At 53.7% G+C, this 12,153-nt stretch overlaps 1 protein-coding gene across 1 annotated transcript in view; it reads left to right on the forward strand.

The window, feature by feature from the left end:
* The first annotated feature begins 4,209 nt into the window (after positions 1–4,209).
* MROH2A (maestro heat like repeat family member 2A) overlaps positions 4,210–12,153 on the forward strand; it is a 63,438-nt gene continuing 55,494 nt past the window's right edge. The window contains 5 exon segments of the mRNA XM_004701854.1: positions 4,210–4,291; positions 4,407–4,588; positions 7,813–7,944; positions 8,131–8,293; positions 11,427–11,525. Coding sequence (XP_004701911.1) covers positions 4,210–4,291; positions 4,407–4,588; positions 7,813–7,944; positions 8,131–8,293; positions 11,427–11,525 — 658 coding nt within the window.

The raw sequence follows: 12,153 nt of genomic DNA on the forward strand, positions 1-12,153 counted from the left end.
CCACACTTAACCCACCCACTGCGCCGCTGGGCCATCAGGCGTTGGAACTGGCTCTGTGGTGATGGGTTCCAGGAGGGTTCACGTGGAGCGAGTCCTCATTCAGTCTCCAGAGAGCTGAGTCTTGGTGAAGAGTCACCATGATTTCTGTGAGCAAGTGCTTCATGAGCCGCCCTCCCCACCCCTCACCCCCAGGAGCTGACCCCAAGATGAAGATGCAAGGACACTTGGCTTCTCTGGGGGGCAGGGCGGGGGTGGGGGTGGGGGACAGATACACAGGTGTGGGGAAGTCAAGCTGTCAGGGAGTTGGCACGGCTCGTGTGGGCAGAGGGGGCTGCACCCCGCTGGGAGGCTTGGAGCCCGTGTAAACCACACAGATCTAGAGAGATCCCACCAGGGACACGAGGGTGCTTGACACAGGGCCTCCCACCAGCAGGCGTGTTTGTGACCTTCTGGTGGCCTCACAGGCCAGCAACAAACCAAACAGCAGAGGCCGCTGCCATCCAGGTGAGTCCAATGCCTGGATCCCCTCTCGGACAGAGCAGAGCTTTCCCACTGGTTTGAGCCATGGTGCTTTTGGCTAGCAGCCAGGTACTAACCACTGCACCCCTGGGCCTCCTGAGCCAGACACAGGATGTCAATGCTCCATGAAGGCCCTCTGGGCACCCAGGCCTTCGGGCACCACAGGGCTATAGAACCCCCGCTGTGGGTTTTCAGGGAAAGGCTAGGCTTTTTTCCTGATGGTGCCACCTGGGTGGCATGGTCTGCTCACAAGGAGGATCTGGGAACTTCCCCTCTCTCTCTGTATCACCTCCCTGCTGGGAGCCACTGAGGCCCATGAGAGTCCTGGAGATGCCTCCACCCTTGTCAGATCCCCAAGATTTGCAACCACCGGCCTGTGATCTTCCTGCATTCTGCATCATTGCATGTGGCAGTGTGAGTCTGAGGAGGGACTTATGGACTCGTATCAGACTTCTGGACTTGATCTGGACTGGGCTGGGACATTTTCCTGATACACGAGTACTTCTTTATATAAAGTTCTTTCTTCTGGAGAAGATTAAGTGTCATGCTTTGTTTCTCTTGTCAGTCTGGCCTAACGCACCGCTGCATCAATGCTCTTGTGACAACTCAGAGTCCCTTGCTTGTCAGAATGAGAAGCCACCTGGGGTGATCTTGGCTTCCCTTCATCCCAGGAGAAGCACGGGGGCTTCCAAAGAGAGGCTGAGGGGCTGTCACCTCGCCCGAACCAGAAACGCAAACTCAATGCCATCGAGTGGATTCCGACTCGTGTTGATCGTACAGGACAGAGCAGAGCTCCCCTGTGAATTTCCGAGGCTCTATCGTTACAGGCGCAGAAAACCTCATCTTTCTCCTGAGGGGCACCTGGTTGTGTCAAACTGCTGACTGTGTGGGCTGAAGCCCAGTGCACAACCCACGATGACGCCTTGCCAGGAAAATGGAATGGGATTTTTAGCCAGGTTGGTTCTGTGCCTTGTGCGGGGTCCTCTCAGGCACAGAAATAGTCCCCGAGGTCAGTATGTGTCTGTCTGTCAGAGCGACAAACTCCAACCAAACCCTCTGCTGCCGAGTCCAATGCTGGCGTATAGAGCCGGGTAAAATCGCCCCTCACGTTTCCAAGACAACACTGTTGTGGTGGCAGAGAGCATCGTTCCCCCGTGCAGCTGCAGGTGAGTCTGAACCACTGACACTGAGGTAGGAAGCCCAGTGCTTCACTCGCTGTGCCACCAGGGTTCCTTCAAAGCTACTGGTGATGTGGAAATTCTTCAGCCCACTTAAAAAAAACAACAATTTAATGGTTTCATTAATTAATTAAATTAAGAAGAGATGTGCGATCATCGTCACAATCGATTTTAGAGCATTTTCTTCTCGCGTTCTCATGGTTATTAGCGCTCCATTTCCTCCCAGTCTCCCTGCCATAACCCTAAGAAACTATGCATCCAGTTACTGTCCTGTCTCTACAGATCTACAGAACCTGGAGTTCACATTCAGAAAAACATATACACCCAGCCAACAAAAAACACTGATAGCAATACCAACTCAAACAGGGAAAAACCTCAGTTGAAAGGAAAGCAGAAAATAGTGAAGACAAATTCAATAATAAAGCTAATTATAATAAAGCAAATTCAAAATAATAAAGCAAATTCAAAATGTGTCAAAGGGAGGAACACGTGATAAGATGTCACATTTTAACCGAACGACATCTGCACCAATTCATTTCCCAATGAGCTCTGCCTGGTAGCATGGGTATTCACATCCCTGGTCAAAGGTCAGAGGGGATTCCCCAGATGCTTCACCCATGTGGGGACCCTGCAAATAGACTTTAGGCCTTCGCTGGCATCCACAGCCTTCTGCAAACTGGGTGCTCAGATTTTAAGCTCTAATATGGTTCTCTCCTCTGGTCTTGGATTTCGTTCTTGACCATCCTGGGCTCGCACAGGCTGGTATACTTCTTCAGTGTGGACTTAGCTGATGCCTCACTGATGTGACTGTGGAGTCAGCCGCTTTGGACTCAGGGAAACAGGGCCCTTTCCCTGACAACTGTCTTTAAGGTCCCCTGTGTCCCCAAGATTCTGCTGGCAGGAGCCCACTTCTCCATCCTGTCGGTCATCCAGTCCCAGGGAGTGGTCTCATCTTCCCTGGTCCACCATCCCCTCCCCTCCTCTCCAGCTGCCCCACCACACCCTCTCCCCATCCTGGGCCACTTGATGGGACCTCCCAGGGGACTTGGTTGTGAGCTCCCAGGGTTTCCCTTCCCCAGAGTGCCTCGCGCCCAGGCGGACAGTGCAATCCAAACGGCTCCATAGCACAGAGCCCGTACATACCTCAACGCCCTGGGCTGGGAGAGTCAGGGAGGCAGTTGGTTCTCAAAGTTCCAAGAGCCCGGGACCTAACGGTGATGGTTCTAAGAAAGCCTCGTCCCAAACCTCGGGAGACCAGTTCCTCCTCCGGGTGAAGACTGAGCAGCCGACTGTCTGCTTCCCCAAGAGTGGTTCCTGCCTCTGTCTGTCCGCCCTCCCTCTGATGTGGATTTGGTGGAGAACCACATTTTCTCTAGCGGTATTTTCCCCCTTCTGCACAGAAAAGGACTCTGAGAGAAGGTCAGTGTTAAAGGCCTAGAGTGGGTTTGTGATGAATTCCTGGGAGAGTAATGGAACAGGGCGGTGAAGGACCCCAGGGAAGGGTTTTTGGGGTGAAGGGACTTGGGCGGAAAACAGAAAGGATGTAGGAGTCTTGAATCCCTCATCTTGAGGCCGGTGCTGGTGCCTGTCGGCCCCAAAGATGCTCCTGACTTGAGGGATCCTCTCAGAAGCGGCCTGAGAGCTACTGGGCTAGATTGCTCTTCGGCGAAGGAGCCCTGGTGATGAAAGGTCAGCAGTTCAAAGCCACCAGATGCTCCTCGGAAGAAAGACAAGAGTTTTTACTCCCTTGAAGAGTTACAGTCTTGGAAACTCTCAAGGGCAGTTCTATTCTGTAAAGATCACTATGATTTGATTTGATGGCAGTGGCTTTTCTGGGGGTGGGGTGGGGTGGTGGTTAGAGATGAGGGAGAGCACATCTCCGCCAAGTCTATCAACTTCTTAACCAAGTTTATCAATGGTAGCAACTCACTACACACACAGACAGCAGCACAAAGCAATGCACGTCTATGACCTTGCAGTTCCGGGCATGGCTTGACTGGGGTTTTTGTTCGGGGAGCTTCCAAGGCTGTGACTCAGATATTGGCCCGGCTGTGGTAGGTTCTGGAACCTGGGGTGCTTTTCCAGGCTCAGGGAGTAGTTGGCAGAATTCAGGCCCTAGTTGCGTGAGTGACGCCTGCAGTGCCTGGCGTTGACCCACATTCCTAGTTATAGGACTGAGGAACCCAGCACCCAGGGACCACCTGCAGTTCACTGACTTCTCCCAGGGTAGCTAGCTTACTTTGTGGCTTTATTTCCTTTTAAAGCCAGCAGGAAACTCTCGCTCCGGCTCCCCTGAGGGAGTCTTAAATCTTAAAGCCCACTGGTGAGGGTGACATCTGATCACCTGTGCCTCGTTGTATTGCTTAGACCCGAGTTACAGGCTCTACCTGTGTTCAAGGTGAGACATGCAGAGAAGAGCACGGCCCCTGGGGGGGGGGGGCGGGCATCACAGGGAGGTCTCCCCAACCATGTAGTTCACCAACCTGGTTCCTCTCAAGGGCTTGCGGCAGAGATGGCAGAAGCAGCAGCGGACTCCAATGAGGATGTGTCTGAGGAGACCGAGGACCAGGACTTTCTTGAACAAGTGGATGGGGGTAAGAGGGGGCACGGTGGTGAAGGCGAAGCTGTTGGTGGAAGAGAGATTGGGGGCATGGGACCATCTCCTCTGAGGGCCATCTCGACACCACACCTGTGCCACCCTCATTTCAGAGACTTTCCAACAAGTCACGAACCTCCTGACCATCATGGAGAGCGAGTCTGCCAAGACGGACGCCGAGTGGGTGGGCCCGGACATGCGGAAGGCGCTGGCCTCGGTGATCATCACAGAGAAGGCCAACAGCAAACCCTCTGTGGTGATGAACGCTCTCATCCGCTGTCTGCAGGTGCCCGAGGTAGGGCTCCTTGGTCCCCGACCCTCCTCGAAGCTCAGCCACCCGTCTGTCACTCAGCAGTTACTAGCCAGGACCAGACACTAGAACCCAGAAGGGCAAGGCAGGAGGAGTTTTCCTCCTCGATCCCAAACCTAAACCGAACTGTTGACCAGACAGTTGACCCAGACTCCTGGTGACACCGTGTCAGAACAGATTTGTGCTCCGTCAGGGTTTCTTTCCTGTTTGCAACATAATTTTGGCTCAGAATTGGGCTCATTTTGGCTGTTGTTGAGGAGATGCCAGCTGGATGGGGTCCACCTGTTCAGTGTACGGTCACATCACCAATGATATTGCTTCCATCCTTCAGGTCCTGCCAGCATTCTCCCCCTCTCTTTCCAAATCGTGCTTCCTCCCTTAACCAAAATGCATCCTCACCCACGTTGCTTATCGCATCTTTCCAGTTGCCCTTGTCAGTTTGATCCTAAGAACTAGCGAGAGTTCTCAGGGGGCCATAGTGTTCAAGGCTGGCTTTTTCCCCTAACAGTTTTATTGGCGTGGATTCCATCCCTTGCAGAAGAGTTGTCCACTCATCACCACAGTCAGTTTTAGAACATTCCCATCATGCTTGCACTCATCGTCACTAGCTCCCATTTCCCCCAACCTCCCCTGCCAACCCCCAAAGAACCGTTAACCCAGTTCCTGTTTCTATAGATTTCCTCATCCTGGGTTTCCCATGCAGGAAAACGTTATAAGGAAATGACAGCAATAACGTAGTAAGCAGATAAAAACCTCAGTCGAAGAGAAAGCAGAAACTATTAAAAACTGGAACAAATTTAAAAATGGGTCAGAAGGGAGTTTGAATGATATTTTAACTAAATTTTAAGCTAACGTTTAGCTTAACTGCGTCTGTAATCATCACTTCCCCATGCACTCTGCATGACAGCAAGGTTAGTTGCACCCCTGCTCTGTGGTCAGAGAGCATTCCCCGAGGCTGCATCCCCATCTTTAAAAAACAGAGACAACTTTAAAATGGGCCCAAAGGAGGTCAGATGATAAGATAGTACATTTTAACTTAACTACAAGGGCAGACCTTTTTTGATATTAGTTAACTAACCTATTATTTGGCTTTACAACCTTCCTAATGCCGTGACCCTTTCATACAGTTCCTCATGTTGTGGTGACCCCTTCCCCCAACCATAAAATTATCTTTGTTGCTACTTCATCACTGCCATTTTGCTACTGTTACGAATCAGGCCACCCCTGTGAAAGGGTCATTCGACCCCCAAAGGGGTCATGACCAACAGGTGAGAACCGCTCCTTTAAGAAGACCATGGGGGATAGCTTTCGTGTAAGGTGTAAGGATTATCAAAGGGCAATTGTGTCCTCCAGGGCGCCACGTGGGGTTTTCATGGACATCGCTTTCCTGCCCTTTCTTTCTGGCCTCTTCTGGGTGCACGCAAGCCTCTGCCTTTGTGTTGGCATCAAGCGTGCCGACCTCAGCCAAGAACCCAGCAGGCTGGTCAAATCCGAATCTCTGGTGGGGCTGGAGCTTGGGGCTTTCAGAGGCTGGAAAAGATTGCCCCGATGCTGACACAGTGGGCTAGTCAGCCAGTGTATAAGTCTGGGAACTTTAGCGAAACAAATCCACAGAAACTCATGTGTAAGAGAGAGTTTTATATAAAGGTTAAGTGTGTCTCAAGAAAGCATCCCAACCCAGTGCTGCCCAAGCCCACAAGTCCAACACTAACCCATTAACCCATATGTCCAACACCAATCCACAAAGTCCTCCTCCATCTCACAAAACACACACTATGATGCCGACTGCAGGGGGAAAGCCGAATCAGTGAATGTGTAAGCATCTCAGTGCTGGCAGGGGTCTCCACACGGTTGCTCCAGCACCCAGGGCTGCATCGGGGTAGGTCCATGTGGCTTCTCCTCAGGGACGTCTTGCAGGAAGTAAGCCTTGCCAGCTAAAGCAGGGAACTGGCTAAGGCAGCTGCACCCTGGTCCCACCATCAGAAAGCAAGAGACCCAAGAACTCGAAAGGCAAGGCTCACGGAGCCATTTATCCCTCCGCCCTTCAAGTAACCCCACATGTGCTTATCGGCCAGGTTGGCACAATAAACTAACTACCTCAGCCATCTTCTCAGAGCCCATGAGCTTAGTTGCAAAGATGCTGAGCAAGAGCCTGCCTGGTAGGCTGGAGGGCCCACAGCACACCAGATGCAGAGACAGCGTGGAAAAAGGCAGGGGTGGCTGGCCAGTGGGGAGACTGCAGACAGCATGTGGTGCTGGGGTAGAGGGCATTGACGGGCATGATGAAGAAACGTAGCCTGAGATCATGGGGGACCTTGTCTGCATGGGCAGCGGTAGGACCAGCGACTCTCATGTTTCAGGGCGAATTGGAAGCAACTGAAGGGCACGTCAAACACAGATTCCTGGGTTCCACCCCAGAGGTTCAGATACACCGGGTTCACGATGGGGCCTGAGAACCAGCATTTCCAATCATTTCCCAGGAGATCTTGTTGCTGCTGGTGTGTGGATTGCACTGGGAGAGCCTCTGGATTCTGGACCATGCTTAAGCCTTTTGCTTGGGGATGGGTGGTGGTGGTGGCATCCCTGGATGGTGCAAATGATCAGTGTATTTGACTGCTAATCAAAAGGCTGGTGGTTCAAGTCCATCCAGAGGTGCCCCAAAAGAAAGACCCGGAGAACTGCTTTGGAAGGAATCAGCCCTTGGACACCCGGTGGCGCACAGGTCCATTCTGACACACGGGGGGTCCAGGAGTTTCCGTAAGGACCCAAGACAAGGAAATCAAGACCAAGGCTCACTCTGCAGACGTTTACCTGGTCGAACCTGTGCATGTGGATGGGTTCCCTGTTCTCAGAGACCCCACATTGACTGAGGTGGCTGGGCTCTCAGGATGTTATTTTCCTGACCACCCTGGGGTGGGTGGGGGGCAGGCCGCTTTCCTGCCTGATGTAAAGTCCACCCTTGCTCCTTAAAAGCGGCCCATCATGCCCGATGGCATGAGCGTCATCCCCAAGAAGATGATGTTGTGTGGGTACAGCTTTGATAACGCCCTGGATTTGCCCAGTTATATCCTCAGAGGGAAGAGGAGTTGGAAGGGAGAAGGTGATGAGCATGCCCCTCGGTGGACTTGTAGTGCTGGGGTGGGGCAGGGCCCATCCCCAAGCCTGACAGCCCCGTCAGGTATCTTTCCACCCGCCATGTTGTTTCCCAGACTTCCACCCAGCGCAAGGTCAACGTCTACAACATCCTGCAGGAGATCATCCAGCAGGAAGGGGAGCTGGAGGAGCAGTGTGTCCAGAGGCTGGTCGGCATTGCCTCCAAGGAGATGAGGGAGGCCCCGGAGGTAGCAGAACCCTGGACCCCATTGGTTCCCTCCCTCTGCTGGTCCAGGGGCTGGGGCCATTTGGACGTGGCTCAGGGTTGTGGGGTGTTCTTGAGCCCAGGGCAGCCCAGCAGGGGTAGAGGAAGGTTTGTAGGAAGGCCCGCAGCTAACGGTGGGACCTCAGACCTCTCTACCATCTTCCTGCAGGTGGAAGGTTACGTGAGGGCCGAGGTGGCCAGCGACACCCTGGTGGCTCTGTCCAGAAACCACTTCAGCTTGGTCATGTACGAGCTGCAGCACCACCTCAAGCCCCTCAACCTCTCTGATGAGTTTGTCATCGTCACCTTGGCCAAGCTGGCCAACGGCAACGGTAGGAGTCTCTCCGCAGTCCGCATGCTCCAGACACCAGCTCGTCCAAATGCTCCCACAGAGCCCCTGCCCCTGGGTGTTTGTGCTCCACGCTTTCCAGCTCCCTGTCCCCATCTGACTCTGCTACCCCGTCTCCATGAGCTTTCTGTCCCTCTCAACTGTGAAGACTCTGTATCTCTGTGCTTCTGCCATTCCCTCTCCATGTGTCTCGCTCCATCTCCTCTACTTACTCCCTGCTGTCCCCATCTCTCTCTCTCTCCTCTCTTCTCCCCCCTCCCCTCGCATATCTCCCATCTACCTTCCTTCCACAAACATAGACTGAACGCTTGCTCAATGCAAGGCCTTGTGGTGGGTGCTGGGCTGCCTCTCACAAAGCACCATCAACAAGTCAAGCAGTAAGTTGACGGTGATCGGATGATGCTTCTGAAGGAAGCAGATCAGGCTGGAGGAGGAGCCTCATCTAAGATCCCCTTTGGAAAACTGCACAGGGCGCCAGGAGGATGAGACGTTCCTCATTCTGGCAGCATCATGAGCAAAGATGCGGGGGCAGGAAACCAGCGTGGTTTCACCATGGCTGTCGCTAGAGTGGGGAGAGGAGGCTGGGTGTCAAATGAGGTTGAAGAACTAGGCAGGGCCTCGTGGCCATGGGAAGGCACTAGGCCCTTTCGAAGGCAATGGGAAAAGCTCCTGAAGGAACGTAAACGGCAAAGCCAACGGATTGGATTCAGGCTCCGGGAAGACCCTCGTGGCTGGGTGTGAATGGAGGACGGACAGGTGCGAAACGGGAGAAGGGCACGTCTGGTGAGGGATGCCTGCTCGGGAGACAGGATGGCGCCCAACTCAACAGAGCGTGTTGATGAGCTGCCTGAGGGGGGAGGAGTAGGGAGGGACGGGGGGTGCTGGGGATCCCGGGGGGTGACCTGGGCACGTGGCAACCACGATCCTGGGTGGTGGCTGGGGGCACGTGGCAACCATGTCCTTCCCGCACCATTTTCCCGTCTCTGGGTCACAAAGTCTATGCCAGAAAGAGAAGGACTCCCGCTTGGGGTGGAAGTAACTGGGGTGTGATCAGTGTCTGTCTCCTGCGGTAAACCAGGGGAGGGGGGAGTTTGGGGGTGAAAGGAAAGACTCTGGCTGTGGATGCATCAAGTTTGCATTGTCTAGGACGTATGTGTGGTGGCACAGTGGGTTCAGCACGGGCCGACAGATCCCTGGCTCCAAACCCCAGAGCAGGTGGGTGGGGCCGTCTGCTCCTGTAAAGAGCTGCGGTCTTGGAGACCCTCTGTAGGGTCTCTAGGCTCCATGGGCTTGTGTTTCTGTGTCAGGTTCAAGGCACTGTGGTGGCCCAGTGGTTAGCAGAAAGGGCTGTTAGCAGAAAGGTCGGTGGTTTGAAGCCACCCGCTGCTCTGTGGGAGATGATGAGGCTGTTGGGTTCACAGCCTTGGGAACCCTCCGGAGCCTGCCCTTTTGGGTCACTGTGCATCAGCATCTGTTCCACTGACAACCGTGGGTCAACGTGCTAAGTTTGAACTGCTCGTGAGAGGTTTCAGTGGAGATGTTGAAGTGGGGTGGGGGCTTGGGGGATTGGCTCATGGTTCCAGGGTGAAGAGGACAGTACTGGGTTTGGCATCATTTGGGATGTCCTCACCAAGTATGGGGGTGTTGAAAGTTATTCAGAAATCTTAGGGTAGATGTGCTGGTACTACCGCCCATTGCTCTGAATGGGATCACATTAGAAGGTCCTGGATTGAGTGGGAAGAAAACATGGAATCACTCAAAATCCTAAACAAACAACAAAAAAATAGCCCCTGCTGGTTGGATAGAGACTGGTAGAAACCCTGAGATTATAGGTCTTTGGCATCCCTCAGGTCTGGGAATGAACTCACCCTCATAGATCCATTTCAACCAAACCACAGTCAGGTCCGCAAGACACACATTCCGTAGCATCATCTGAGATCAAAGGGGCAGCACTGAGCCACGGACAGAGTTCTGAAGGGCTAGGAAAGGAGGAGGCGTGGAGACAGGAAGCCCAGGGAGAAAGTTGGGTAAGGGACGGTCCACTGAGGGGATTGCAGTGAATGACATGAAACCAAATGGGTATGAGTTGTCGAGTGGAAAATTGATGTGCTCTGTACACCTTCACCCACTTCACAACACAAATCCTGAAGAAGAAGAAGAAGAAGAAGAAGAAGAAGAAGAAGAAGAAGGAGGAGGAGGAGGAGGAGGAGGAGGAGGAGGAGGAGGAGGAGGAGGAGGAGGAGGAGGAGGAGGAGGAGGAGGAAGAGAAAGGGAGTAAAGCCTTAGGCTGTCACCCTTAAAGAATGAACATAGTGAGAGAGGACAGGGGAACAAGGACCCAGCCCAGGGGAGACCCAACATTTGACTTAGGAGGAAGGTGGGAGAGGAGATGGGAGAAAGGTTTGGCCAAGGTAGCGTCTGGTATCTGGGAGGAGGAGGGTAAGTCCAGGGTGTGAGTGGCCAGCTGTGTGCAGTTCTGCTGAGCGGCCAGTAGGAAAAGGCTAAAGAAGGTTGTTGGTGAAGACAAATTTCATGGTGGGATGAACGTTTGGACACAGTGGGCATGAGAGGGTTGGGAGGAGTGGAAGTGATCTGTATCTCTATCTCAAGCTCAAATTCAAGCTCAAACAGTGGTTCTCAACCTTCCTAATGCTGTGGCCCTTTCATACAGTTCCTCATGTTGTGGTGACCCCCCAACCATCACATTATTTTTGTTGCTACTTCATCACTGTCATTTTGCTACTGTTATGAAGCAGGCGACCCCTGTGAAAGGGTTGTTCAACCCCCAACACTCAGGGGGGACCCTGGTAGTGTTGGGCTGTTAATCTCAAGATCAGTAGTTGGAAATCACCTGCTGTCCTATGGGAGAGAGAGACGAGGCTCTTTCGACTCTCGAGAAGAGTTACAGATTCAGAAATCCACAGGGGCAGTTCTACCCTGTCCTATAGTGACTACAGGGTCGCTATGAGCCGGCACAGACTTGATGTCAGGCAGTTTGGTTATACGGCAACTTGCGAGGGGGAGGAGACGTGAGGTGGCGTATGAAAAGGGATCCTGGATGGGGTCATGATGGGCGGTGGGGTCCCCTCCCACTGACCCCTTCCCACTTCCTGCAGTGTTCGAGTTCATGCCATACATGGGCATCACCCTGGCTACCATCTTCACCATGCTGAGGCTGGCCAACGAGGCCAAGATGCGCCAGGTGATCTGTGGGGGTGCGTGTCCTGCAGGGCCCTGGGTGGGCGCGGGGCAGGAAGCAGGTGCAGGGGCCCTGCCTGGGACAGCACTCTTGGTCTCCAGCCGCAGCTCCATCTCAGGCTTTGTCGGCCATCGGGGAGATGGGTGGGTGCCTCTCAGAGAGCAGTGCTAGAGGAGATTGTGTGTGTGTGTGTGTGTGTGTGTGTGTGTGTGTGACAGAGAAGAGAGAGAGAAATGGTCAGCAGTTCAAACCTACCAGCCACTCCTCAGGCGAGAGATGAGGCTGCCTGCTCCCATACAGATTTACAGGGGACAGTTCTACTCTGCCCCATAGTGTCATGATGAATCAGACTCAGCTTGGGTTTGGGGTGCTGCAGCAGCTCCCACACGCAGCTGTCCACTGAGAAGAACCTGGGAAGAAAAGCCCGGTGTCTACTGCCCCCACTCCGCCCCTGACAACTCCGTGGGCCCATCCTGGCACACGTGGGTCAGGGTTGGTTCAGTGGGATCTGGTTCCGTGCTGTTCGTGGACATACTGGTGGCCCAGTGGTAGGATTCCCCCCTTCCGTGTGGGAAACCCAGGTTCAATCTCTGGGCAAGGCCACCGCCCATCTGTCAGGGGACTGCTGCTCTGATGCTGGGCAG

Source organism: Echinops telfairi, unplaced genomic scaffold, assembly GCF_000313985.2.
Source record: "Echinops telfairi isolate 266 unplaced genomic scaffold, ASM31398v2 ScPeMD7_3;HRSCAF=10, whole genome shotgun sequence".
NCBI classification, from domain to species: Eukaryota; Metazoa; Chordata; class Mammalia; order Afrosoricida; family Tenrecidae; genus Echinops; species Echinops telfairi.